This window comes from Mustela putorius, unplaced genomic scaffold, assembly GCF_011764305.1.
Source record: "Mustela putorius furo isolate JIRA1106 unplaced genomic scaffold, ASM1176430v1.1 tig00003949_pilon_pilon_pilon, whole genome shotgun sequence".
In the NCBI taxonomy this organism is placed as follows: Eukaryota; Metazoa; Chordata; class Mammalia; order Carnivora; family Mustelidae; genus Mustela; species Mustela putorius.
This window is the reverse complement of record NW_025422093.1, coordinates 6551160-6577558: the sequence shown is the minus strand read 5'-3', so window position 1 is coordinate 6577558 and position 26399 is coordinate 6551160. Positions and strand designations below refer to the sequence as shown.

Sequence of the window (26399 nt, the reverse complement as noted above, 5' to 3'; positions counted from 1 at the left end):
AGGATTCACTTAATTTTTTCCTCTGACTAGTAGAAGTGAATATCACAATGATGAAATTCAACTGAGACACCATGCAAATGGGAGCAAGTATAAAAAATATTATTAGAAACATTGGGTTCTTGTTTCTGAATGTCCATTAAGAAAATACTTGAGTTAACTTGAAACCAGTAGGACTTATGGTTTCTCTAATGCCAGTGTAGGGTTGTTGAAACTTTTGATGATTTGGCAGGCATTGCTCTGGGAGAAATTTAGACCAGTGTTTTCTATAGGTAAGATTCCACCGGTACGCATTATGTAAATGGTGCTGTGATCTGGACCACCAAACCTCCAAAAGATGTGGGAAGGCGTTGGAAATCTCACAGTCTTTTCTCTGCTGTTATTTTGTATAAATGTCGACCCCCTTCCATGGAGTTTTGGGAATATGCCACTCAGAAGAGTGCCCCCGTGAGGTCTGCTTGGAGACCCTTCTTCCCCCTGAGTTTGGGTAAACATTATGCGACCTAGAAGTCCAAAAATTGATTTCCCCAAAACCTTTCTTAGATCTGCTTCGAAAAAAAAGATCGACTTCATGAGCCCACGATGCAACCTTTCACATCATTGCTGGCAGAAAGGTCCAAAATCAAGATTATAATAAGTCTTTTCGGCTATGGACATCATTTCTGTTTCTTCCAATGTTCTACCATAGCTAGTGGCATAACTCTGTTATCCAAGAGCAAGAAGCCAGATCCCTCATGTATATGGTGGTGCTGGAAACTCTACTGGCAGTACTGAAAACAGAGATGACAGTCACTGATGCTGCCTTGTTATGGAAGCATACATAGCCCCCATGACCCAGCCCCTTTATGGTTTTGACAGTTTTGAGAAAAAGCTATTTAAGTCACGCGCATGGTATCTTGGTAGTCCTTAAAAAAAAAAAATAAAGAGGAGGCATTTTATAGCTAAACAATTTTATTGGCTTTTTGGGAAATAAAAAAACACGACACAAACCACCATGGTTAAAGGCCATAATCAGCATCAACCAAATGAACCAGCCACTTGGTTACAGTAGCTGATAACAAACACTAGGTGGATATTATTGCTTATACCCCAGGTTCATTTATGTGTCCATTCTGTTTTGGCAAGATTACAATCACATGGGAACTTTGGTTGTATAAATTCAACTCTGACCACTCACTAAAAAATCAACTTCTACCATTTTATGAAGGGATATATGTCAATTCTTCCCAAGTCTTGACATTTATCCTCTCATTCTGTCTCCTTTCTCCTTCTGCTAACGATTTACAATCCTACTGATCAAAACTTAAAGTAGCATTTACAACCATCCACTTCTACTCCACTGCCCTCTCCTTTGTCGTGAGAGGGTGAGGCATTCCTGGGCCACTCCAGACTCTTGGGTCTGGTGTGTAGCCACTGCCAGTAATAAACGCCCATCTGTCATCTGGATAGATTTTCAAATGCATATGGTTGTCGACATTGGGGTTTGGACTCAACTGTCTCTTTTCCAACTTCTGTAAGCTAGGGAAAAAAAAATCAACAGCCTTTAGCATCAGTAGGTTGACCTCCCCACAAAATCGGCCCCGTCCCCGCCATGCCACATCCCACGGCAGGCGCGGCGCTGTGGCCTTAAAATGTTCCGCGTGAGTGCTGTAACCTTTTAATGTACAGAGAAGCAATGACTGACTGCCTCTCCCAAGCTCCCCTGCTCGGTACTTTCTATTTTAACACTGAAAACTCCGAACGACAAAGGGTCAGGACTCACTCACAATAGCACCATTTCCTAGACTCTTGGAATAAGATTCCTGTCCGCGCTGGAGAATGCAGGGACCGCAGACGACCCGGCCTCCAGCTTTGCGCCTTCACAGGCCCCGCTGACCTTCAGCGGGAGTGGGTGGTCTGCCTCAGCCTACTGCTACAGTGGCCTGGATTTTTCCCTGGGAAGAGTTAAAAACGCGTGTCTTACAAAGTGAAGTTGGCTGCAGGTGAGGGACCTGAGGAAGCCTGTTTCCAGAGTGAGATGTGACGGGCCTGCAGATGACGGGCCGAAGGCCGGGGATCCCTCCCCTTGCCCATCTCAGTTCAAGTCTTTGAAGAATTTGCACGCAGAAGCACGGCAAGATCCAGGAACACGGAGAGACGCAAACCCTCCCGCAGCCACCCAGACACCAACGCTCTTAGGTTCGCTCTTGTGTTCAGGTCCATTGGTGGGTTTGCCCTGGCTAATGCTGGGATTGAATGAGCCCTTCTCATGATTATAAAGATTATCCGTTTGAATCTGGACATTTGAAACAACAGAAGACTCCGTATTACTATATTTTACATGGCACAGAGAACCATATAATTACTAGCACTTACACGGCAAATACTGTAAAATACACATTCTTGGAGTTGACTTGGTAATTACACCAGTGTTAGTCGGCAGAACAAAGATTAAACGCTCTCTAACTTGCGCTTGGGGGAATTTCATTCCAGCCCTGTACTTTGCAACGAGAGGATAACCCTCTAATTATGCAATAATGCCTGGTGGTCATGTGGGCAAAGAGGATCACAGGGCGAACTTCATGGTTAATTTGTGGCCCGTAAAATAAAGTAATACATAGTATTTTCATTTCAACAAAATACAAGAGATCATATAAAAATATTTTCCAATTTGGACTCTGAAACATGAAAGCTGGATTTTTTTTTTCCTTTGTATAAAAAGAAACGGAATAACGGACTAAAGTTTATTAAGCCTTCTAACAAAAAAATATACATATGAGTTTAAGGAATGCAGTGAGCATCAACTTCCCTTTTTTGTCCAGGCTCATTGGTGGGGAGCTCGTGCTTTGATCCCAACAAAGTTATAAATGCACAACAGTGGAGGGAGATCAGTGCCTGAAACCTGAACTACGACTTATCGCTAATAATACGACTAACTTTACAGTAGTGCCTTTAAAAGTGGTGTGTCAGATTACTGATTTTTGTCTCTCTTGCTCCTCATGCGACCGCTGGAGACGAATTCCAGAAGCACCACTTTCGTCTCGAGTGATGTTTATTTAGTGCAATATCTTCCTTCTCACGTTCCCTTTTCACACGCTGGTAGTGGTCTTCTTCCTTCAGATACCACACCGGCGGCCAGCGGTGCCGCTCAAAGTATTCCTGGTTGTCTGGGGAAGAAGGAAAAGGATGCAGATGGTGAGGCCTGCTGTTGGTTGAGGGCTTCTATGTTCTAGGTTCTGTGCCCCAGGCTTCTCATTTATGCTCCCATGTACATCCCCCCCAAGAAGCCAGTGTGTGGGGGTTAGGGATCAGGGACAGGACCATTTGCAGATTGTGACACTCAGATTTCAAGAGTTAGAATCATTTGCCCGAAGTAGCTGGGCACCGAGAACCTGAACCCAGGACCACTTGGTTTCTAAGCGGAAGCCTGCTCCTCTCCAGGGCTCCCTAGACAAGGGAGAGCCCACCACTTCCACATGCTCTGCGGCAGGGAACCCTGGATCCCACTCCACCCAAACCTCCCAAGCACGAAGTTTGTCAAAGAGAATCCCCACCCCACAATTTCGGTGTCATGTCACAGGCAAGGGATGGCCAGCCAATCACAGGGACTTCTCCTGGAGCTGCCTGCTGCCTGGACACCTGCTCAGGGGCATGGGGAGGTAGGTGGTCAACCTTTCAGTCAGAGGCAATGAGACCCGGACCAGTGGGCACCCGCGGTCTCACCTGCAGATTTTGATTTGATCTCCTTGCGGAACTTGGAACACACACTGTTGTAGTTTGTGCAGATGTGGTGCAGACACCAGGTGGCCAACTGGTGGGCGTTGTGGAACTACAGGGAAGTGACCAAAAAGGGGGTCAAACTCTACTTTCTAAAATGGGCCTGCAGAGAAATCATCAGCCCCCCAGGGGTGACAGAGATAAAGGGCACGGGCAACTGATTCAGCAAACCTCTTGTTTTGACTATTGTGTTAATGACTTTGGCTATGGCGCCAATGCCAGCCCAATATAGCACTTGGCACCCCCCTTCCTCACTCCTGTGACAGGTGCACCAAAAATAATCACCGTATCAGATCAAGAGCTGAAAGAACCCCTCGCCTCCCAGCCTCCCCCACCGCTGGCCCGAGAGTGATACATGACTGGCCTCTGGAAGGTGCCAGCCGGCCCCAGGGCACCCACACGGACTCTGGTTAAGGAAGCCACGTGGAGCGTTCTGTGTGGCAGGTCAGAGCTTGCCTTGCTGGGGCCAAAGACCCGAAAGAGGAGACTGAGGAATGTGTGACTGTCCTGTACCTGTCCTTTGGTTACATAAGAAGAGCGGGTGGTGTGGGCAGGGGGGCAGGGACCCGACTCACCACGTCGTCTCCTTTCTGAGCAGATGCTCGGGGGGAGGGAGCAGCTGAGGGAGTTGTGACCAAAACAGACTTGGTGCTCAAAATGCCACAGTCACCTCCCCAGTCCTCCTTAGATTTGGCAAGTCTCCCCCACCCCACCCCACGCTCTGTCTGTGTCCTCAGCTATCCATTCCGTTTGTGGGTCTTGGGGTTTCTTTCATCAAGCGAAACCTTGAAACCTTACAGGGTGCTTCCTCGGAGGCCCACATCTCAGCTGTGAACAAAGGCCCATATAAAAGCAGTCCTCAGAAAATAATTCAAGAAACTCTGAGAGTTGCAACCCCAACATTACGGATCATTTTTGCTGGTGCTTCCAGCTAGGACTCTTGAGATCAGATTTCTTTCTGAAAGTAAGACTCGGGCACTGGTGTCCTGAAGGCGGCTTGGACCTGCCCAAGAGCGTCAATGGTGCCCATTTCTTCCCTACCCCGAGGCCGGCAATTTCATGTTGTTCAAATCGGCCAGGCGGGCGTATTTATACCATGGACACTGGAAAATGCGACAGATTGGGTTCCACCTGTCCGCACGCTGATGGTTAAATAAACCCGGCATGCTAGCAGGTGAGAGTCTCGCAGAGGCTCCATCCTGAACTCTTCCTGCCGAGGCTTGTCAGGGTGGGGGACCCAGAGCAAACACACACCTGCAAATCACAATCTCAAGTCCATCGGCCCTAGATGCAATGCTGGGTCATTTCATTTTCCTGCAGGAGCAGTACTCACGGGAGACAGCACAAGTCATAAACTGTGCCTGGGACCTGTTTCGAGACTGACACCTCTATAAGGCTGTTTTTCCTGTTGGATTTTAATAATGTGGGCTTCTTTCTATTTCTCTTCCTGTCTATGATTGCCTTAAGGGCAGAGAATCTGCCATTTATAGCCACCTGTCCTTTTGTCTCGGGCGGTGCCGGACACAAGAGGGAGAAAACAACCAAAACTTGTTGTGTAAGTCCGAACCAGCGGGTTGCTGTTAAGTCCGATTCTGCCTTTTCCCCGTTTCAGTCTGAACTGTTCCTGGGGCCACAGAAGGAATAACAACTTGGCCTGCTACGTGCCTCTCTCCTCTCTCTGAAGCCACCTCCCCTCCCTTGATTGACAAAGATCCATTCAAATCACCTGACCTAAGGCTTAGTAAACCAAGGCCCTAACAGAGAGGGAGCAAAGAAAAAAAAAAAAAAAACCAAACCCAGTGGGCTGAAAAGAGGACTGAAGAATGTTTTCTTCGTTCCTTCCGAGTGTAAACTCATCGTCAGTAAGTCTATGCCAGGAACGAAGCACCCTGCACGTGTGAGGGGTTCTACTCTTCCCCGCTTTTCTTGAACATTGTCTCCCACTTGATTCTCAAGATAATCTGTAAGGCTGATAGGATGTGAATTATCATCCTCACTCCTTATAGATAAGGAAACTGAGGCAGAGTTTAGCTTCATACTTTGAGTAGGTTATTTGTGACAAAGCTGAAGTCGGATCTTGGGGCCCCTCTGGAAGAGTGCAAGTATTTACGGGGATTATGGAATCACCATATTGATACTAACAAATACTGATTTTGGAAAACCCCAGGAGAACTGCAGTGAGAGGTGGGGCATTACAGGGCTTCATGGAGTTCTAGAAACCATCTGATCTTGGTCAATATGTGTCCAAGAATTCAAACAAGGAGAGAGAGAACCTTCCCCTATCATGCCCCAAGTTGTTCTCCCACATGTGAAGCTGGTGCCTCGGGGGACAATGGGGCTGGCGTGGGGTAGGGTCCGTGTTGTTTTCTCAAACGAGGCCCAGCAGGGGGAATGGTGCATGAAACGTGAAACTCTCAGATCTTCTCAGTGTACACAGGGCCCTCTGTGACTCAGTGGTGACATCTTTATTTAGACAGATGCAACCACGGAATGTTTCATCAGCATTAAATGAACTGGTTGAACACACTTAAAAGGTGAAAGGCAAATTGTTACAAACCTGGGCCAATTCCAAATACGAGAGCACTTCCCCGTCAATGCCCACGCCACTCATCGCGGCCTTGGTCAGCTCCTGGACAGCATACTGCTCTGGGGAAGAGAGGGAACAGGAGAAAGTTGAACCCTTGCAAGCCAGACACCTCACCTAGACAGTCTCGTCCGGGACCACCTAAGAGGAGAAGAACATGTGACACGGCTCTGGGCAGTCACACCTGAACGGAACTCAGGGCCCATTGTGCCGGGGGCCTTTCGGCATGGGTAGTTCTGGTCTTGGGCCACTGCGCCGACGACTCTGGGACACTTGTTGGCACTTCTGGAATAGCCGGACTCCTGCAGACCTTCATTGTCTAGTATGGTGACTACCGGCCAGATGAGCAGACTGAAACTCACATTAAAACTGAATAAAACTAAAAAGTCACACCCTCAGCCATACTAGTCACACTGAAGTGCTCAACAGCCACACCTGTATTGCGCAACGCAGACACAGAACATCTCCATCATTGCAGAAAGTTCTGTTGGCTAGTGTTGCTTTAGACAGTCCATCCAGTGCCTTCTTAGAATCCTCTAGACTCTCCAGCATCTTCCCACTTGATGGTTTTCCCACTCGTATCACTCCAATTCTCAATAGTCTCTAAGAGTGGAAGGACTGAGTGACAGGAATGAATCCATATGGGGAATTAACAAAATGTGAACGCAGATGTCTTTCTCAACAGCTGCAGATGGGTGACATATTGTTCAGCCTGTTAGATTCTAAAGACTGGGGTGGGGGGTGGGGAGGGCGAGCGGGGAGCTTTCGACAGGAAGTAACAAAAATCTAGCTGGGAGAGCCACTTCTGCCTGGGAGCTGTGCCCAGGACTTCTAAGCTGAATTTAAACTGTGGTTCTGAGACAGAGTGGTCTCCTGCCTCTGGGACTGACGCATGTGGGTACAGCCTAGGCCCACGTTCCTAGCTCCTTGAGGTCGAGGCACTCTTTTCATTTCTAGCATTCTGTCTGTTCTTCTCATCCAGTAAACTGTCCTGACCCTGCTTACCTTCTGTTCTACGTGCTTGGGTCAATATAATATCTAGATGGGAACCGTTTCTTGGGCTCAGCTTTCGTCTGCTGGATTGACAAAGAACTACTGGGAACTACATTTTCCGAAGAAGAAGGCATCAGGCTTTTTGATTCTAGGTAACAGCAACATTATTTCTTGATAGTCACCTAACAGGTTGGCTTGCAATGCATTTTTACCCTAGAAACTGATGTTTTAAAAACCATGTTCTGAATACTTGATACTTGCCCAACATTTTAAATGATGACAGGGATCATCTTAGGCAGCTGTGTATGTAACCACAGCAGTAGTAATGGCTTTTAATAACAAAAGGAAACAGCCATGGAAGTCTGCAGTTCACCCCAGAACCTCTCCTTCATCCAGTTCCTTTCACAGAGGTCAGTCCTGCGTTTTCCTCACCTTTACTTCATGGTTAAGCAAAAACGGCATGAGCTCAAGATTAATCACAAGACCTGCTCAACACATTTGGTTCCAAATTGTTTTGGGCAATTAAGAAAAAAAAAAAATCAGGGGCGCCTGGGTGGCTTAGTTGGTTAAGCAAGTGCCTTCAGCTCAGGTCATGATCCCGGAGTCCTGGGATCGAGTCCCACATTGGGCTCCCTGCTCGGCGGAGAGTCTGCTTCTCCCTCTGACCTCTCCCCTCTCATGCTCTGTTTCATTCTCTCTCTCTCTCTCTCTCAAATAAATAAATAATTAAAAAAAATCAATTTCATCCTCAAAGGATAACCCTTAAACACTGGAGAGTCAAACGGATCAGAACCTCTACTTGAACAGTAGTGCCTCGACGAGCTCTTTCTGTCTTTCTAACCAGTGGGGGAAGAAGTGAGGCAGGGAGAGGACTTGGGTCTCCAGCCGGACGAGCGTAGCAGAAACCTGGAGTCTGGAGAAATACATTCCTTTTTAAGGACACTACCGGAAAGTCAAGTGTTGAAAGACCAGTCGGTTTGTTCAAACATTCATTTTCATTCACTTGTGATTCGACAGGTGTTTATTGGGAAGCTAATACGCTCAGGCACTTTGCTGTGGGTGGGGACAGGTAGGCCAGTGACCAAAACTGCCACTATTTCTGCTTTCATGGCTAGAAGGAGTCAGCTAATGTAGTGACAAACACCCAGCCTGCTAACTGAGCCCTCTCGTGAAGGAAGCTGAAGGCTGACATTTAAGAAACAGGTACGTGAAGAATACACACGTATCCTTTGCAGACCTGCTTCAGCCTAACAACTGAACAAATCCAGAAAGGATGCATAGGATTTCTGAGAAGGGAAGCCAAGTCCCCCCTTTCTTCTTTCTCCCAAAATGCTCTTGACAATGTCAGAACATTTTCTAAAATAGCTTAAAAAAAGAAAAAAAAAACCCACTTACATAATGCTTACTAGGTGCCAGACACTGTTCCGAGAACTTTATATATATCTTAACTCCTTAATCTTTGTAACAACTCTATGGGAGAATAACATGATCCCCATGCGAGAGAGCGAGAGCAGACACAGAGTGGTGAAGCGTGAAGCCATCCAGCCGGTAAACGGCGGAGTCGGGATCCGAACCCGGGCAGTCTGGTTCGGCAGCCTACGTTCTCCACGACGGTCTCCTTCTGCTCTTCTGAAAGACTGTGTCTGAGCACCCAACAGAGGAATAACATGGACACAGTAGTTTTATTTCCAATCCCACGGCCCACAAATGAGGCAGAGAGCACAGAGCGTGGGTCTCCAGGGCAGGGACCACGCATCACTCCTCTTGATAACTGTGTCCCCCCTACAGGGTCTACCACAAAGAGGTGCTTAAGAAACATTTGTGGAATTGAACTGGGCTGTCTGATAACATTTGATCAATTTATATCACCCTGCACAGGACAATCCTATATTGGGTGATAAAAATTTAATTTTTATTCCCCGGAAATGTTATTTATGCCTAAATGTGATTTTGATAAATTTGACAGTCAGACCCTGCATGGCCCCGAGTCCTCACACTTACCTGCAAGTGCAACCAAGTGTGGCAGGCAGAATCTGTTAGCCAAGGCAATTAACTCCAGTGGGTCCAGGTCCAAATTAGGTGACAACTGCTTGGTATAAAGATAATCCAAGACCGCTTGCATTGACATCTTGTTTATGTTCGGGAGATACACCTGTAATGTTATTTGAGAAGCTCAGCTCTGCTGAAGAAAGCGGTGGGGGCATTTCCAGGCTCTACTGCTTATAAATATCCCAACCTTACAATCTGGTATCAGCAAGTCTGGGACACCTGCTTTGAGGCTGCGCGTCGAAGTCCTTCGCTATTTACTGCTTTAAACATAACAGTTTGATTTGTAGATGACAAAGGAGTGGGGCTGCCCGACAAAGCCTGATTTGGAATTTTTAAATGGCTATTTGGACTCATAAATCAGACAAATGGGCTGTAAATGTATGATGACATTATGGGCTCTCCTTGCCAAGTACCTTCTAATACCCTATTGTGGGGAAAGAAATCTCCTAGCAACATGACAGGTGAGGGGGAGCTGCCGACCATACTGTTGCTGACACACGAGAGAGCCCAGCTCTCCAAGATGTCAAAACACGGGCTGAGCAACCCTAGTTGCCACAGTGACTGGCTTGAGTCCAACGTTCTATCAGTATGTGCAAACACAGTATACACACTTCATTATTTTTCCTATGGCACAACTGCATGGATTCAAAATGACTGGAACATTATCGGGTTATCAGTAGATTCAGAGAATCTGTAGAACTCCTTGCCTGGCACATGCGGGGAAGGGTTGGTTGGGACTGGTAAACTCTCCTTTGTAGGAGTCACCTAACTCGAGACCTCCTGAGCACCTGTAGTTCTCGCCAATACAGGTACCCTCTAGAGTGTGCTAGAGTGCCGGGGTGAGGGATCTTAGCAGCGAGGACTCAAAGGAACCCCACAGACGTGTCCTGGTATAGTACAGAACAGCCCCATTGCCACTGACTCCTGGCATCACGATGATGATAAAAATTAACCTTAATGGAAGGCCTCCTACACACGAGGTACTGTGCCAAGCTTCCCACACACAGTATCTACTCGGATCCTGATTTTCTCCCTAGGAGAAAAAACTATTATTTTTGCCATCTTACAGGGAAGGAAATTGAGGTTCATGGAGGGTAACGAAGGTCACGAAACTGGTAAGTGACTGGGAGGTGAACCTAGGGAGTGTAATTCTAAGGTCTCTGCTCAGGACTGCTGTGTCATACAAGAAACCCTTCATGGCAAGGAAGCAAAGGTTTGGGTCACGGTATAATAAAGTACCATATCTCACTAACAGTTCTTAAGAACTAGACTTCTATGTTCAAAAGGATGAACAGTTACTAGCTGCCTATTGCTGGTACTTAATAAACCTCTATATACCATATGAAGATATATGAGTATATCTCTTTTACACATGATTATATCTACATTATATATCTAATCTTTCTCTTTACATATATATTACCTGCACAATCTACATGGGGCTTTTGGCCAATGCTTTCTTGGGCCGTGGTTCCAGATTCATTTAAGCTATGATGACCTACATTATCCTCCTGCATAGTCACCAGCCACCTCAGAGGAAACATCCTGGCAGACCGAGCTTTCTCTTAATGTATCAAAGGGAAGGCCCCCCTACCCCACCCTAAACCTCCCAGAATTAGTAAGAAAATTGCACATCCACTCCCTTTCATAGTCAAAGAGAACAATTATGATCTGGTACATAAGCTGCAGGGGTTATAACCATCAAAGATCTGACAAGTGTCATCATTTCAAGTTTCTAGCACAGTCTTGACAATAGATACAACCTGGCAAGAAGTAACTGTTACTGAGGCTACTTGAAAACAAAGAAGCCATTGTATTGTAATTAATTGCTGTTCCAGTGACTCTAACATCAGTTACCAGTCGCACTTGTGCATATGCTTATGTACATATACGTCGACACCTGCGTTTATCTTATACAGCTCAGATCTGGATTAGTACAGTTTTATAGACAATTGAAGTTGTGAAACTTTAAAATCTGGACCATTTTGATAGCGAAAAGTATATACATTTTACAAAGTCCTAAGTGCTATAAAGTATTAGTGATCGTAAATATAAACAGTTTCAGAGCTTTCTGTGAACACCTGCTCTCCACTATGGGGATGTCTGCTGTTTTGGAAAATAGTGGCTTGGAAAGGGAAGAGCCTGGGGTAGGCCCTGGGGTTTGTCACTAGGATGGGTGTGACCTCTGACAAATCAGTCGCCCTCTCTGATCCTCAGTCTCCTCATATGTTATCTGGGGGCGGGGGGATTTGGAAGCAGTGACACCTACAGTTTTTTCTTCTTCATCGAGACTCTGGATTTTGAAGATACCTGGACTACCTTAGCGTTCTTTGGTAAGAGTGTGTTCTAAGTCACGACAAAATGAACATCCTAAGTGAGAAGAAATTATTCCTGGCAGCAGGGGATGACAGATTCCTGTAAGCAGCCTCGCCCTGATACTTCCCAATGTCATCAGCGTGTTCTGACGTTTGTAGTCATCCATGACCTGCTCTTTCCTTCTTGCATAACATGATGCTAACAGTTTTTCTGAAGCGATGGCTTTGTTGGGCAAATAATGGTTGGGATCCTCAGAGAGAATAAGAATAAACTAAAACCATGTTCAGAACCTGCACCTTTTTCTCTCATTTTTTAAAAAAAGACTGTTTCTGTGATTTTAATGTTTATGTATAACAATGGAGAGATCATTTCATAGAACTTTTACAAATAACATAAAGCTACATAAGAGATGGAATTAAGAATTTTGCATGCTACCTGCTGGGTGTACCTTAAAAAAAAGTCAGCAAAGAGAATATAATGCTATCCTAAACAACTTCCCATATTCCAGTTCCGTTGGTTTAAAATTTTAATTGTGAAGATCAGCTCAGACTATTAGGCTTATAATTAGAGGCGGTCTCATAGAGAATGAGAAAGTATTCCAAACCCAGAGCATTGCTTACTACAAGCCAGGCATGCATTTTTAATGAATCACTTGCTGAGTACCTCTGGGGAGAGAATTATGCTTACTGCTACATTAAAAGTAATGAGAAAAATATAAGTGAAATACAATGTCTTCTTAAATATTAAGTGACAAAAAATGTTAAAGTAACATCAATGTATATTTTATTCCTTTCTGGATATGCATGAGAATTCTATTAATGAAAAAAAAAATACTGAACTGTGAAGGGAAAGTCGGCTTTTCACAGGGCAATAAAGAGTTAATGGGTGCCCTAGAAAAGGACAGATCCCAAGTGCCAATACAAGGCCATATTAGTCGTGAAATCTTTACTGAAATTCCTCCCTCCCCATGATCCCTCTAACCACACTTTGCTAGTTTAGGAAGGGATCTGGGGGCTTTTTAAGTTAGGGCTTTCAGGGGACAAAGATTTTTAATCCCTCATGGAAAGAACTGAGCAAGAATCCTCCAGGACAATAGTCACCAATATTTCTTGATGTTTCAAGCACCGAATTCTATGTTTATACATGTATTCTCCTGACTTAGCTGCCTTTGAAGACGCTTCTCTTGTTATCCTGCATTTCACAGGGGAGCACACAGGTTTGGAGAGGTCGGCTGCTTGCTCAAGGTCAAGGTGGGAATAGAGTTCCTAACGACAGAAAACCATTACAGTCTACAGGGGAAATCAAGGGAAGGGGCAGGCAGCGGCACACGTGTCAACAGCTTATGACATTCTCAACACACTGGCTACAGGGATCTGGCACAGACCTTCGTTGCTTGGGTCCATGGTCTCTGTCTTCTAAGTTGGGTAGAACCAGCTATCCATACCTATTAGTCTCAGCCACCGGGCTAATGACCTAGTCTTTCTAGGAGGTCATGCTCCACAGGGGACCCCGCCGGGAGAGGCTGTTCACCATATACGTGCGCGTTCACGTTCACTGACAAGTTTTTGTGTTGGTCACCTCTCCTGCACATTTTAATCTGGAGACGATTACGGTCCATTCTGGGAAGGGATAAAGGGGATTAGCATTTGTGAGGTCAGCTCTGACAGTGTCCCTTTGTGCCTGGGTTCCTGACCTTGATCAACTACTCTGGTCTGTTAATAGCGGGCGCTCTGCCGTACAATGGGCACATATTTCAGTGAGCTGGAAAAGTAAGGCAAGCAAGCCTCCCTAGGCCTTTTATCTCCAGAGATGACGGCAGCAGGTGAAATGCCATTTGGATCAAGTTTTGTTAATCGGCAGCTTCCCCAGATTTTCTTGGAAGTAAGAGTGAAAGAGCATTAACCCTACCAACATCTCAATAAGACTAACAGCAGCTACATATACTGAATGGTCCCAGGGGGGACTTGCAAGGACCGACTTTTGCACCTCACTTCCACAGTGTGGGTTATCCTCATGCTTTCCAGACAGGGAGATCGGAGCTCAGAAAGGGGGTCGTTTGCCCAAAGCCACACAGCTTGTAAATGGAGGACTCAGGATTTGAACCCCACATCCTTCATCGGGCAGCCCCCACGATGATGCTGCTGCCGTCTCGGGGACGAGGCTCTGAAACCCCTCTGATGGCCGGGAAAAGACTTTCTTAGTTACAGCTGAGGACGTCCTGATTCAGAAAGGCTGGTAGACACCAAGAGAGGTGATCTGGATAATTCTGACACTTTCCCCCCACACAGCAGACAGCCTTTTGCTGGGGCTTGGTTTAGGAGCAGCTGCAGTTTGTTCTGGAAGCAGGAGGTGGCCTAGTGACCTCCTCGGCCCCAGCCATCCGGGTTTGGGATTCTGCTTCCCTACTCGGAGATGCAAATGCAGTCTCCTGGGTCACAATAGGGGTGCTCAGATTTCTGGGGTGAGTGCCCTTTCGAAAAGTTAGCCATTGTTTTCCTTATTTCTTTTAAAAGTGTGGAGAGATGCTGAGATATGCAAAACAAGCCCCTTAGGACAATAAACTTGATGGGGTGTCCCCATGTTTTTTAAAAAAAGATGGTTAAAAAATACTTTCAAAACTCAACAAAAATGCTTGCTCTTGTAGACTAAAGTTAGAAGTGCTTGAGTGGAATTTTTCTTTCTTTTCCGACTCAGTTCGTAAAAAGATGAACATGGAAGGTCTTCAAGACGCTGCTTGGTCGGCTCTAAGAAGAGCCTTTTTCTGGAGATAGGGCCAGGGCCCGGGAGGTGACTCAGTGGCTTCCGCCAGACCTAAGGGAGGCGTGTTCAGAGGAGTGACCATTGGCTCCATTACGGTTTCCTTCCAGTTAACAAACCCTTGGAGAAGGCAGGTTGGGGCTCCACCTCGAGGAGCGTTGCTGCTCCAGCAGGCCGTCCCTCGTGTCCCTTGTGGGGCAGAGGAGAAGACTGAGGCCCAGCGAGGTGGCTTCTGACCCGCCTGCCGTCTGGTCAGGGGCTAGCTGAGCCCAGGATGCGGGTGACTGAGGAAGCTTTTCACACCTTAAACTTCTGGAAGATGGACTCTGCCCCTGTTGTATGTGATTTTGACAGTATGTTGCTTTTGTTAAAAAGCAGGATTTGACATTTGCTAAAAAGGAGAGCCGATGGATCATGGTTTACAAATGAAAGCAGTGAGCCAGATAACAGCTTTTCCTAACTTCAAAGTTAGGAAGAGGGTGACCTGATGCTCAGACACGGCCTAAGGAACTGGTTCAGGGAAGCAGTTACAGAACGGAAGTCGTCCGGTTAAGGAAACACACCCACTTGCATCAAGACAGCACGTGGACTTTTCAGAAGGCACATACCTCACTGTTGGCGCTTTCCACAAATGAGCCCCCGAACATGGCCGCCATCCACCTGCAACTACAGATCAGCAACGGTTTGTGGGCACTGATGGCTCCATCGTCCAGCCTGAATGTCACATCTGCCCAGGGATTGAGGAAATGTAACCGTGAGCCAACTTTGCGGATAGTTCTCCCCATATTCGTCAACCCACATCTCATACTCTCTCTTCCATAGCTTTACTTAGTGATTTTGTATCAACCTCCACCTTTGAACACCCTATTTTTTCTATGTCATCCAAGAACTGGGGGTAAACATTTAAGATTACGCATAAGCTCCCAACGCAAATTCTCTGAACCATACAGTAACATGCAGGAGAGGGATGTTTTTTCCTCCCCACTAGGAACAATTTCCAAAATAAAAGACCAGCGGAAGAAACACTACGTTGTTAACATTTTGCCCTGTTTAATTTCGCTGTGTGTGTGTGTATGGATAGCGAATGTGTGTGTAGAGGTGTACACTTTTTCAACAGATAGCACGACACCGCAAACTACTTGATCACAAGTTTTCTAAAAATAAGAACGTTTTTCTAGATAATCACATCATTACCATGCCTAAGACAATTAGCAACGATTCCCTAATTTCATCCATTATTTAGTTCCTGGTCAAAAGTTTCCAACTATCTCTAAATCATATTTATAGTTTTCTTTTTCTTTCTTTCTTTCTTTCTTTTCTTTTCTTTCTTTCTTTCTTTCAATCGACATGATGCTCCCCCTTTTATTTGGTCACTGTGCCTCTGCATTAAGGGGAGGGTGATTCAATTCATTCCACGTAAGGTACACTGTTTAATTTACTGCAGGTTTGCAGCATTGCTTTTCATTAGCTTTCAAGATGGCTTCTATTTCAGGATGGTCCATGTTCAGGTAAATATTATTTATAAGCTTTAAAATTAATGAACAGACTCAATAATCGATGACTACATGTACAGTACTAAACGTGTATTATCAGGACAGGCATTATGAACGATAAGGACAAAACAGAAGTGTCCACATAAGTAAAAGTCAGCAAGTCACATTTCTACAATGAAATACACATACACACACACACACACACACAGAGGGCAATTTCAGAATTTAGTATAAGTCCGTGCAAGCAATTGTGTGAGGATGCTGTGGGCAGCCGACTGCCTGGATATCAAGGACAAAGAAGGGGCGAGGAAAATGTGGAAGAGCAGGATAAAGGAGTGTGAGAAAGAAAAGGAGAGGAGGTGGGCAAATGAGACACTCCTGATGGGAACACAGAGAGTTGCCAATATCATCTCAAGGATTTCAGGGCCACAAGGGTCAGTGGAGAGGAGACTCGGTCAGGGAAAGGACCCTGAAAGGGAATCGTGGGCATCAAGCTGACTGGATCTGGTTCAGGCTCAGGTGCAGGGGCAAGGTGACCTACCTTCAAGGAGCACTGGGATACCAGGACACTTCCGAGGAGAGCCTGCGTGCAAATGCTGCCTCTATCATTTACTATCCGTATAACCTGGAGCAAGTTGCCTAAACTCTTTGTCCCTCAGTTTCCCCATCTACAAAATGGAATAATCTTTAGCCTTTAAGTCTGATAAGAACGAAATAGATGGATACATGCAAGCTAGAAGGGTAAATGAAAAAAAATTAGCATTTATACATGTTAGTGATGGTTATTCTCTGCCCTACTCATGTATGGCTAATGTTTAATAAAACACAACCAAGGGAACTGATGACTTTACTGTTGGACCCACTTACCTGAGAATGTCCCTTTGCTGAGACACTCTTTTATCCGATTAGCCTTCCGGACATGAAATGCTTTCGTAATCTCCTGGTTCATGAAGGCTTCCTTGTTCATGATGTTTTCCACCATCATCCTCAAATCAAACATCTCGAGGACCTCCGCAATCTGAGCCAGGCCCACCAAGTCCTTCTCCTTTTCATCCAGTTGTCCCGTGTAGAGATACTGGAGCAGGGTCCGGAAAGGGCCTGGCTGGACGGAGGAGTCCATCCTGACCACGGTGATGGGGCCCACCCGCTTTGAAACGGGATTGACTTGCATCTCCCTGTGCATGCCGACGAACCCCTTGCTCCAGCCTGACAAAGTCTGCGTCTCTGGAACCGAGCTCTCGCCTTCCAGCCCCGGACTTTCCTGCTGGGACAGGTTCTGGCTTGAGGACTTCCACTGATTGGTCTGTGGGGTCCTGGGCGAGCCTTCCTCCCTCTCTTCGTCAGGGTCAAGGCTCCAAGCCCGCCCCTGGATGTCCCTGTTCTGCTTCTCCTTCTCACCAACTCCTTCACTCCCATTTGGGGCTTCTTCACATTCCATTAAAAAAAGATCATAAAATTTGGAAGAGGAGGTAGCGAGGTAAATTCGATGTGCAAAGATGTGCTCCTGGTCCTGAAGGACGAACAGGACGTCGGCACACAGAGGATTGTCCAGTAAACAGGCAGCTTCGCTCGTCCCTGTGGTGGGACATTCTGGAACTTTGATGACCGGCGGAGGGGCTTTTGGAGGTAGGAATGGTGCCTGAAGTAAAGGTTTCTGAACTTTCTTTAGGTGGGATTTCCAGAACTGCAGGTGTCTGCGAGAAATCAGCGCTGCTCGGATTGCGTTGTCAAATACATCCTTGATGCCAAACTGGTCAAAGACACTTGTCTCGTAGTACGGTATGCCGAGTTCCTTCGCAACCTCCCGGCCTTTCTCAGGGGGCAGAATATCCCCTCTCTTTATGGGCCTAGAATGGAGGATTTAAAAAGTTACAGTCGGCCTCATTTTAGGAAAAAAATGGTAATGAGTGCCTACCAAAGCACCTAGTAGAACTGAACCTTTAAAGTCCTATGCAGGTAGGGCTGGTGGGTGGTTCCGTCCTTAAGCGTCTGCCTTCGGTTCAGGTCATGACCACAGGTCCTGGGATCGAGCCCTATATCGGGCTTCCTGCTCAGCAGGAAACCTACTTCTCTCCCAACCCTCCCTGCTTGTGTTCCCTCTCTCGCTGTCTCTCTCTGTCAAATAAATAAATAACATCTTTAAAAAATGTATATTAAAAAAAAGTCCTGTGCAAGTCTTTTTTTTTTTTTTAAAGATTTTTTATTTATTTATTTGAGAGAAAAAGTATGAGTGATGTGGGAAGAGCAGAGGGAGGGACAGGGAGAAGCAGACTCCCCCCTGAGCAGGGAGCTGGACATGGGGTTGTATCCCAGAACCCTGGGATCATGACCTGAGCTGAAGGCAGGGGCTTAACCAACTGATCCACCCAGGCACGCCCCACCCCCAGCAGGCTTTCAATAAGGCCCTGGAAAATCTATCAACCTCAAGTCTTCCAAACCTAAAGGATTTAAGTCTGCAGGAAAAAAAAAAATGCTTTCAGTAGTAACAACGGGAACTGAAGTCTGAGCCATATTTACTAGCTATATGATCCTGGGCAAGGTACTTAAACTCTTTAAGCCTTGGTTTTCCCACTGGTGAAACAGGAATAATAACGTAAATACCTATATTTGAAAGGACTCCTGAGAAGTTAAAATGAGATAATATGTTCAGTATGGCACCTGGCCCACAGTTAGGTGTTACCACAATCACCACCCTCGCCACCTTTGTCTTGGTCACCGGCACCTTACGTTTACATTTCGCGTTATAACCTTACAAGGAATCCATATGCTTTTTCTCATTTGAGCCTCACAATAACCCTATGGGGGCAATTTTCATCCACCTTCTGAAGAAACAGAGGCAGGGAGTTTTCAGGTTTTGCCTTGGGTCACATTTGCAAGTTGTCGACAGACCTCTGCCAAGCCAGTAGAGTCTAGAACCCCGTAGTTCTAGACTGGTTAAATGGTCCCCATCCAAGAGCCCAGTAAGTCCCTCCCATCACATCCGTGAGCCTCCTTTCATGTCTAACTGCTTCTCTTCTCTTCCTCGTCTGCGGTCACACCCTCATCCTCGTTCGCTTGGACTAGTACATTAGCCTCTTCCCTGTCTGTCTTCAGATTCTCCACCTTTTAGGCCAGAGCGCTCACTGCGGCAGGAAAAATCCTTACATAACACAAGTATGACTTGCAGCTGTAATTCTTTTTCAAGATTTCCTCTGGTTCCACAAAGCCCATGCACCACAGGCTATGCCTTTAGGCTGGCACACAAGGCCCATTATAATCTAATCAAACCCAGGGAGGCCAAACTTGTGGAAGTAGTGCAAGCGAGTAGTGCCGTGACTATGGCATAACACGGTAAAAGACAGATTCCGGAATGTGGGCAAGATATGATTTTCTTCACAAACACACTCTTGATTCTGAGACATACTGTTAGGAATGGATCTTCCCAGGTACATATTTGGCTTTCAAAGCCGAAGGTCATGTGCATGACAGGCGCTGGTCTTAGAGGAGAAATACAGTATAGAAATATAGTTAGACTTTGGATCTGAAGACCTGGATGGAACACAAGGAAAAATGGTAGGGTGTTGTAAAGGCAGAAGCAGGGATTAACTTCAACATTGGCTCCTCTGAGCATTTTGGGCTCCTGGCTCCTAGGGCTGACCTGAAAATTACTAACCGGTGACACTCTTCAAGGCTCAGGTTCAAATGTCCCATCCATCATGAAATCTCAGCACTGCCCTAAAGAAGGGACTGTTCCCTCTGCATCCTCTAGTGCCCATAACTCTCCTCTAGTCCTCTGGTCTCCTCCAGTCTGTGGTTGTGAGGACTGATTATCTTGGCCAATTCTTTCCCATGGAAAGTTCTGGATGCCAGAGGCACTCTCTTTCACTGTGAGTCCCCCGCCAGCTCCCCCCAACGTGGCTTCTCCAACCCCCCCCCCACAACGTGGCTTCTAACATGCATGCCTATTCCATGCATTTAATAGAAGAACTGTGAAAACCCAACATGAAAGGTTTTCTGAAAATTTATCCGAAATGCACCAAGAACGTCAGAAATTGTCCAAAGAAAGCACCACTTGCTTTTGCTGTGAGAGTATAAAAAGCTGTCTATACAAAATTTTTCTAATTAGCCTATTAGGCAAACAACAAAGGAAGATATTAACATCAACATTTTTGGGCTCTTTAGCAACAAATGTTATAAAACATAAGATATATATTTTATATAAAATTATTTTTTATGAAGGGACTATGGAGGAAGGATGGGTTTTAAAAAACTCTTATTTCCCCCTAAAACTGGTATTCCACATTTTATACAGAGTCAAACAAATCCTCCTTCAGGCAGATTTTTAAACTTGTGGCACTTTAAAAAACATAACCGCTAGAGACATTTAAAACACAGTGTGGCTGTTTTGCAACTACAGGTCCATAGAACTTTAAAAAACCAGACACTGCCGTTTTGGGAATGAAATATTCTCAGAGGTTGGACTGAGGAAAAAGAGAAGACTGAAAACACTTGGGTGTGTGTATTTGCAAGAACCCGATATTCCCGGGACCAGAAACTGTGGCTCATCATTCTGGACAATCATTAACTTTATTACAATAATCATAATATCAAGAATGACATTATTATTATGAGTGGCCCATGTTTTGTTTAATGTTTTACAAATTTCAAGGCACTTTTATTCACCCCATGTCACTGGTTGGAGAATTCACTTCCAACATTGGTCCACCATTTTACAAAAACGGGTTCCTTACCTACAAGGGGATGGTGAGCCCAAGAAGGGTCAGGATTAATGAGCTAACATAGCTGATTGATGGGGTCCCACCACCAATGCAATTCTAGGCTGCAGAGGCATCTGTTACCTCTAAATTTTAATTTGACCAGCACAGCGAAACACGGAGTCCCTTGGCTTACCTTGCTAAAGGGCGTCTGGCTCGATTAACAGCTTCAAGATCAGCATAGCGGAGATCTAACTGGCAGCCAACTAGGACAACAGGTGTGCGAGGGCAAAAGTGCTTGATTTCTTGATACCACATGGTTTTCACATGATTTAGGGAATTGGGATTAGCGATCGAAAAACAGAGGACCACAACATCAGACCTAAAAGGAAATCACAAAAGAAGCTGTATTGCCTTCTCACTTTTCTTTGTCTTTTATCATTATGGTTCCTCCCTTCTCCACCACGCCCCCCACCAATCCATCTAAGGCCGTATCATGTCACAATAAAACCAAACCAAACCAAACCACGATATAAAATACATCTCGGAGTCATGCAAACAGCCTGAGAAGCCCCCACATTCCAGTACCGACACAGCCTGAGTTTATTGTCATATCGCACTGCGGAACGCCCGTGTATCGCGAATTTTCTGATGATGTTATTTTACAGTACAGATGATTACCCAAACTCGATCCAGTCCTGGAGCCACAACATGCGGAACTATTTCTGTTCATCACAAGAAATAGTTGCGAGATAAAATAAAACAATAAAAACTACCTTTTACCCGTTTAAACATAAAGGCCATGATGAGTCAACCCAATGAGATAAAGCAAACAGTTTAAATGTTACTGAGAACCTAACAGGTCTTTGCAGTCCAGGGTCAGCAAATACACAGAAGGATTTCTGCCCTTCTTCCCACTTAAGCACACATGTAGAGAGCACAACCACTTATCTGTTTCTGAAAAGAAAATGTCCTGAATTTGCAGGGATTTTGACTCCTTACTAGGGATATGACAAGAAGGTCATATTTAACAGAAAGCCGGTAAGAGTTAGGTGGATGACTAACATGAGAATGTCGGAAGCAGATTCCTCAAATGTTGTATATGACACACAGCAGGTAAGTGGGGAGAGGAAAAAAGTACTTTATAGTCAATTTTGACAGAGGGATCTTCTATTTTTATATAATAACTTACCATTCTCGAAGCCAAAGAACCGTTTTACAAAACAGTTGTTCAATTATGGTGTTTGACAGCTGCTAAAAGGTATTTTAATAAGAATTACAAACCAATCATTCTAGGTTAAAATATGCTGAATGGTGACTTTGAAAACATTGAGGCAGAAGACTAGAAAGAATAGGAAAAATTATGCCCAAGGATTCAAGACTATCTTGCAGCTAAATTCAGAAATAAGCTCTTACAATTTTATTAGATGTTAATTTATTGCCTTTATTGTTTATGTAATGAGAAGAATCAAGTCGATGAATCAAAACACCTTCTTTTTAAATCATTAATGAGATTTCTCCCCTACATATCAATGAAGACAAACAAATATATCCAGGCAACCATAAAATTTCTAAAAATAATCATTTGCAATGCAGAAAACTGCAGGGTGCTTACATTAAATGTAATTCACAAGTTGAATCTTTAAATTTATATCCCAGAAAAACTGCATCAGACCCCAGCAAACAGAGGGGAAAATCCCGAGATTAAAATATTTACAAATTATAAAAGAGGACCTCGGACTCAAAGTGGATGGATGTATTAATCTGCATGTTTAGAATGTCCTTGAAATAGATATTATCAGAGACTCGTAGATACTGGAAAATAAATTATTATGTGTAAAAATATGCATAAATATATAAATGAAAGGGAAGCATGTTTTGTCTTTGGGATTCTGATTTAGTTAGTGGAATATTCTGTGCACAGCCTTACTTCTAATCAGCATAAATAGCAGTACCAGGGAAAGCCAAGAATGCTTTGAATTTTACATTTTTTAGGAGCTGAGTTTTCTATTATTCATAATCCTATTTATATAGGATATCTGATGCAGCTCCTCTCTAAGCTTCATCCCGATCATAAAACAAAGCCACCACGAATTTTGGCACAGTGAGATTAACATGGCATTCTGTGAGGTTCAATATTATAGAGAAGGAATTGAGGAAATGTATCCAGCACCTAAATGTGGAAGAGTATGTATATGCATAATATTGTTCTAATTGGTGCCCATTTCCATATTGAAGCACATGGCTATAAAGGAAATAGTCTCAAAGCTTAATTTATATGACAGACATGTAGCTAAATGTCAATTCTGTTATCTAATTTTATGATACAGCATGTGAGGTTTTGAAATCAGAGCTGGCTCGGTTGCCAAGGTTACCGTGATAACACTCAAGCCACTGAACACATACTGGTTACTATTCAGCTGACCTGTAAACAAGTACAGACAGGACCTTGGGGGCTGGAAAAAATGGAATGTCTTGATGATAGTCGCTTAATGCCATCACACAATACAGGTCCGGAGGGCCCAACCTCTAACTGTGTCACATCAATATCTCAATGCATGAAATGCTGTTGGAAAGCTGGAAAAATAATTCGATGTTCCATAAATATTTTGCCTCAAAAGGATGATAGTTAAAGAGAAGAGGTTGTACCGAGAGCCATGCTACCTCTGAAGCTAGAATAACTTACTGGATCGAAATTCTATTTGTGTCCTTGGAATAAAGTTTTTCTTTTTTCCTTTTATTAATGCACATTTAGGGGCTAGGAGACTGCATCGCCATTGTTGTACACTGAAAACAGTTAAAAAAAAAATAAGATCCTGTTTTACCTATCAACTTGCTTCAGTGTCTTTGGGTTTAACCCTTGTTGATCTCAATACAAATGCAAGTGAAGGAAACGTTATGTACCAATTAATTATGGAGAATCCCATTCTTCAGGCCTGCCAGAACAATGCAGTACCCTGACCCTGATTTTAACGGAGAGGCTGGGAATCAATGGACGTGGCGATGGATGGAGTGATGGGAAGATGCTGTTTTGACACATTCCTCCTTAGCCCAATATTCTTTTCGAACCCCGAACTCTTCACACAGCAGGATCCTCTGTGATATAAACACCTATACAATCAAGTAACTATTTTGAGAATGCCACGTATTCCCTCTAGATTTTGAGCCGCTTTTCTATCTAGTCAAGGAAGGCACGAGACCTGCAGCTAAGAATATCTCCAGCTTTAGGCAGGATTCCAAGGACCTAGAGATATTAAATAACTTTTAATCAAAACATTCATTCCTGTGTGGAGACTGTTCAGTGTCTGACACAAGCTCATGTTTTAAAATGCCATGCCTATGAAAGATAAAAAGAAAAAGGCAGGTTCTAGCATTTCCACTTCTGTTATATTTTTTTACTTGGAAGGGCTGAGTTTAAAAATAATTGGGAGGGGGAGGTGTGATGAGGACATTCTCACATACTATGCAGCAGGGTTAGCCCAGAAATGACCTCAGGGTTCCTATTTCAGCTGTAAAAAGAATCTGATAGGATTTAAATGGCGTCCTACAGCTATTTGGAATAGAAAGCACAAGAATTGGAAAATGCAGAAGCAAAGCACAGAGTAGACAGAACTCTAAACTCCAGAACTCGAGTATCGAGAAGGGGTAGGAAGATGTTTAGATTTTTTTTTTTTTTTTTTGACCCAGCTAAGTGGCTTTTTAAAAGAAAGCCTGGATTACAAAGGATTTAAGAGGGCAGGGTCTCAGTTGCTTACCTATGGAATGTTTATTTTGGGGGAGAAAAATGTAATTTCTTTTCCTTAAGGGGAAGATACTAATATAAAAGTCTCACTACGGTACTAGCACATCGAATAATGCCCATGGAGTAATGTTTTGATTAGTTAAGTAAAAAAGAATCCAAAGGAAATCTGTGTGTTGAAACAACTGTGACTCTTCAGAGAAGGGTGGGAGGTGGGGAAGGGTAGAGGGCCTGAGTCATCCAAAAATGCTTGAGCTGATAAAGCCAACCTCTGTTGTATCAGTTTTTCTTCAGATATTAAACAAACAGGACGTGGTTTTTTTTTTTTTTTTTTTTTTTTCAGTTATCTTTCAAGGAGACCATGGGCCAGAGAGAGCATGTAAAAAATTGGCAAAGGAGTCTGTGCAAAGTTGGGACCAATCTCTGTTGATGGATGCAAGAAAAAAAGTCTGAAAACAGTTCATCTTACTCACATATCTCAGCTCAAGCTAGACTTGAAACAGCAAAGGCCATACAAGTTCCCCGGGTCTATCTTGATAATGTCTACAGTGAAATATAGCAAACATGGTGGGAAAAGGTCAGAGAAGCAACCAAAAGGTAAACTGCTTTTCCAATGTAAAATACCAAACTCATCCTCTGAAGAAGTGGCTGAAATGGGTAGACCATCACTATAACACTGCATTGCTCAGAATGGATTTCCCAAGTTCCTTTCTATCACAGAAGTGCTCTTATCTTCTTGGTTCATTTCGCCTTTCCTGGTCCTATCCACCTTGCCACCACTGTCCGGCCCGGGAGCTGCTGTAGGCCTTGTGTTGTCTTATCTGGTTAAAGTGAAGTGAAGAAAAAAAATACCCAAATTATCCTTTATGTAAGTAAGACCCTAACCGTAGGCGAATCTGATAAGCCACTGTGAAGGTTCTTTAGTTCCAGCTCGTCCTCCAGATAGCTGTGAGTGGGACAACAAAATGCCCTTCTCCCGTGGCCAGTTCTGGTCTTGTCTCTTGCTGACGCATATTTGATGACCAAGAGTAAACCAACAGTTCTATTTATTTGAGTTTCACTTGGAAGTATCTCCTTGTTAACATAACCTTTGAAGTCTTGTTCTATGGTAGGACCCTACCTCTTTACACATCAGTACTGCCTGCCATTTCTTTCTTTCTTTTTTTTTTTTTTTTTAAGTAGAGACCCCTATATCCATCTTGGTAGAGATCATGATCACATTTTAATGGGCTTCTTTTCCTTTTCCAGTGCGCCCAGGTCCCCTTCTGGCCAAGATTCAAGTAGGAGTCCCTGACCTCCCCCTTTGGGACTTCAAGCTTCCTTCTCCCCCTGGAACCTAGGTAGGTTCTTTACAGAAACGTTTTCAAAACCATTCATGTCAACAACACACCTTTCATGCATATAGTCTGACAGCGCTATGCAAACAAATCAAAACAGCACAAAACAGCTGGGAGCATGGCAGAGAGAGGAAATGTGTCACACGTGGCTTTGGAAAGTTTTAGTAGGGAAGCAGCCCGGTGTGTATGAGATGCAGAGGGAGTTGTCAGTGATTGGTGAACATAACCATTGGGAGATGAATGGCTCTGTAAGCTCATACTCATGGAAGATGGAGAGGTCTGTAGGGGAGCGCCTGGCAGGGGATCTGGGGAGAGCAGGGCAGTACCATGCAGTGCCCTGATGTGAGCAGAGAAATCAAGTCAATACTTTACCAATAGCAGTGAGGCTTCTTAAGTACAGATGTTATGTGGGGAAAACTGTCAAAACACCCTGCAATATATCCAGATTTGGGAGTGATTAGCATGCGCAACTATTTCTTCCAGGCCCGTAACTGCATGTTTAGTAGGAAGCAACATTTTAAACTGGTCTACCCCCACCCTCCAAAACTGAGGCCAAAGCAATGCACACTCTTAAGGGCAGAAAAGCCAGATCAACGTCCCACCAATGGCACCAAACCCTGAGACAGATAAAATTTGAGCCTTCAAAATGGTTGGTTCTTCGATCATGATACAAATATCACAGGG

General features: G+C 44.5%; 1 protein-coding gene across 16 annotated transcripts in view; it reads right to left on the bottom strand.

Moving 5' to 3' along the window:
* Positions 1-930: 930 nt before the first annotated feature.
* The window catches only part of RHOBTB1 (Rho related BTB domain containing 1), a 121458-nt gene continuing 95989 nt past the window's right edge, over positions 931-26399 (bottom strand). For 15 of the 16 annotated variants that reach the window (XM_013063067.2, XM_045069877.1, XM_013063068.2 and 12 more), the window contains 7 exons: positions 20836-21021; positions 16813-17792; positions 15061-15179; positions 9332-9482; positions 6311-6399; positions 3700-3805; positions 931-3143 (listed from right to left, as the gene is read on the bottom strand). In XM_013063067.2, the coding sequence (XP_012918521.1) occupies positions 2974-3143; positions 3700-3805; positions 6311-6399; positions 9332-9482; positions 15061-15179; positions 16813-17792; positions 20836-21021 (1801 nt within the window). In that variant the 3' untranslated portion in view covers positions 931-2973. Of the gene's footprint in view, positions 3144-3699; positions 3806-6310; positions 6400-9331; positions 9483-15060; positions 15180-16812; positions 17793-20835; positions 21022-26087; positions 26146-26399 lie in introns of all 16 variants that reach the window. The other variant, XM_004765676.3, reaches the window with a different exon arrangement.